At 34.1% G+C, this 3,333-nt stretch overlaps 1 protein-coding gene across 1 annotated transcript; it reads right to left on the bottom strand.

Moving 5' to 3' along the window:
• Nucleotides 1–501: 501 nt before the first annotated feature.
• LOC138889116 (uncharacterized) lies at nt 502–1,195 on the bottom strand. Its single transcript, XM_070171677.1, has 3 exons — nt 983–1,195; nt 834–885; nt 502–728 (listed from the first exon to the last, which is right to left on the bottom strand). Exons 1-3 carry the CDS (start codon nt 1,193–1,195, stop codon nt 502–504), a joined length of 492 nt encoding a protein of 163 aa, XP_070027778.1.
• Between the last annotated feature and the right edge of the window lie 2,138 nt (nt 1,196–3,333).

Raw genomic sequence — 3,333 nt, 5'->3', positions numbered from 1 at the left:
GTGATTCTTCCACAAAGTGCTATGAGTTAAGGGAAATATTACTTAATCTTTTCTTGTTTCTAATTATATTAGTCAATCTCACTATATTACTCAAATTATTTAATTTATATACTCTCATATTAGTAAAATAAAATATAAGAATATTATATTACCTATTTTCCAAAGTTAGATTCCAACCTCTTTTTTCTTCTTCTTCTTCTTCTTCTTCCCTTCTCTACGTTTTTTTTTGTTTCTGCTGCTGCAGCAGCACTGCTTTCCCTTTCCCCCAATTCCCTTTTCTTTCTTTTGGTTTAAGTAGGCTTTTGCCCTTATTTTAAATTAATTAGGTTTTCTTTCTTTCTTTTTGTTTTCTTTTCTTGTATTATTTTTTTTGTTATGTTAAAAGACCAACATACCCTAACTTAAATATGGGTCATGACATCCTACCCACTTTATAAAATTCGGTCCCCGAATTTAACTCAAGTATGTACCTGTAGACCGAAATAAATGAGAATACTTGACTTATATATCATCTTCCACTTTCCAAGTAGCCTCTTCAATGGTGTGATTCCTCCACAAAACTTCAACAACCACAATTTCTTTTGATCGTAACTTCCTCACTTGTCTATCGACAATAACCATCAGCTCCTCCTTGTAAGTTAACTTCTCGTCGAGTGGTATAGTAGGTGCTTCAAGCACTTGAGAGGAGTCTGATATACATTTTTCTTTTGGCATGGGGACATGAAACACTAGGTGAATATAAGATAACTAAGGAGGAAGTTCCAAATTATATGCCACAGCTCCCACTTGGTCAAGTATTTCATACTGACCTATAAACCTCGGGCTCAACTTACCTCTTTTCCGAATCGCATCACGCCCTTCATAGGAGATACCTGTATGAACACTCTGTCTCCAATTATGAACATTAAGTCTCTTCTTCTCTTATCCGCATAAGATTTTTGTCTATTTAAACAGTGAGCAATTGCGGTCTAATCAATTAGACCTTGTCAATAACTTCTTGTACTAAGTCGGGTCCCAATAAGTTTGTCTCACCAGCTTCAAACCTTTCGATAGGAGAACGACATCTTCTACCATATACTGCTTTGTATGATGACATCTGAATACTGGACTGGAAGCTATTGTTGTAAGCAAATTCAGCTAAAGGTAGATAAGCGTCCCAACTACCTCCAAACTCAAGAATACAATCTCTCAACATATCCTCCAAAATCCGTATAACACATTCGGACTTTGCGTTTGCGTGCAATAAAACTAGTACTAAGATCTACTCGTGTACCCAATATTTCTTGAAAAAGTTTTCAAATCGTGAAGTGAATGTGATCCTCTATTAGAATTGATGGATAATAGAGCTCTATTGAGTCAGATAATTTTTTGTTCATGTATATCTATGCATATTTTACCTCACTATAAGAGGTTTTGACTAGCAAGAAATGTGCCTACTTGGTAAGCCAATTTACAACTTTCCCATATATAATCATACCTCTAATGGTTTGAGTAATTTAGTCATATAATGTATTGTTCTATTGTATTTCCACTTCACAATCTTGAGTTGTTTTAGTGGGTCTGTGAGTCGCAAGTGCTTGCCTTAACATACTAACATGCCAAATAGTTAGAAACAAAGTTAACGAATTTATTTTTCTTTCTTTTCCAACCAATCAATTTTTTTATAGTCATGGTGCATCTTATAGACCTGATATATACAGTGTATCTAGAGTTGTGCGCTCCATCACGAATAACTTGTCTCAATCCATATATGTTTGCTCACACAATAATTACCTAGTCGGAGAATACCCTCACTATTAACAGTCATATCCTTGCTTTTACCAGCTAGAAGCTAATCTCGGTAATTAAACAGTCGTTCATCCTCGTATTGGCTAGCCTTTATATACTCTACATCGGGCTTGACCAACATCCAATAATGTCTTTGATTTTTTTTCTTTCACATTGAATCTAATACGTGTACCCTCTAGTCTATGCATATCTTCATCCAGAAGTATCTCTACAGAAGCTATATGCGCCAAATCACCCATACTTTTTTTTGCATAAGCTATAATATTTATCTTTCCCAAACAATACAAAACAGTAAAATTATATCTTCAGTAGTTCCTTCCATCAGCATTGCTAAATATTTATATGTCTGTTGGTTTTAAATGTACTTCAGGCTCTTGTGCTAGGTATAAATCTCATAGGTTTCTTGGTACAAATAGTGTCTCTAAATCATAAAAGGAAATACCACTATGACCATCTCCAAATCATGAATGCCATAATACGACTTGAGCTTCTTTAATTTCCTTAGAGCATAGGCTATCACGCGACTATTTTGCATGAGAAAGTGTCTCAATCCTACCCTCGAAGTATCACATAACATTGTGAATCCTCTAGAGACTATTGGAATAAGGCTAACATTAGTGCGATTGTCAAATATGCTTTCTCGTTGTACATTTCTACATTCACTAAAATTTAGCGATTTTCTATGTTAACTTGGTGAGTGGTGGTGCTATTTTAGAGAAATTCTACACAAATGCCTATAGTAGCCTGTCAAGCCAAAAGTAATCTTTGTAGGAGAAATGAGTCTCGGCCATTTATGAATTGTTTCTATCTTCTTAGAATCTATCATTTTTTCATTCTTAGATACCATGTGCCCTATGAATACCATTGAGTCCAAAGAACTTGGAAAAAAATTGATTTTCCTATAGCGTCTTTGACATATTTTTCAAGTAATTCTCGTGCTCTTCCTGGGTACGAGAATATACCAGAATATAGTAAGTAAAAACTATGAACTATTTTTCCAAAAACAACTTTGAACACCATATTCATTATATACATTAATGCAATTGGAGCATTGGCCAATCTAAAGGACATCATAGATAACTCATAATGTTTGTACCGAGTACTAGAGGCAAACATCGAAATATCTTTCTTTCTTATTCTAAGCTGATGATAAACAAACTAAAGATCAATGGCTTATTGTAACTGATCAAACAAGTTATCTATACAAGACAATGGATATTTGTTCTGTATTGTTATATTATTTAATTATTTATAGTTGGCCTACATTCTTAAAGACTCATCCCTTTTTTTCCAAACAATATTAGTGTACCCCATGGCTCAAAACTCGATATGATAAAACTTGTATCCATTAGGTCTCGCAATTGTTCATTAGCTCTCTCAACTTCATTGGTGCCATATGATATGGTTTACGCGTTAGGTGTCAAATCAATACCGAAGTTTATTTCTCATATTGGAGGTAGTCCTTATAAATCCTCAGATACATTAGAAAATCTCTCACTATGATACTTTTATTTTTTTCAACCTAATTTTCACGTCTCTTGGATC

Source organism: Nicotiana sylvestris, chromosome 4 (genome assembly GCF_000393655.2).
Source record: "Nicotiana sylvestris chromosome 4, ASM39365v2, whole genome shotgun sequence".
Classification (NCBI taxonomy): Eukaryota; Viridiplantae; Streptophyta; class Magnoliopsida; order Solanales; family Solanaceae; genus Nicotiana; species Nicotiana sylvestris.
Note: the sequence above shows the minus strand (reverse complement) of the source record. Positions and strands in the feature narration are given on the sequence as shown.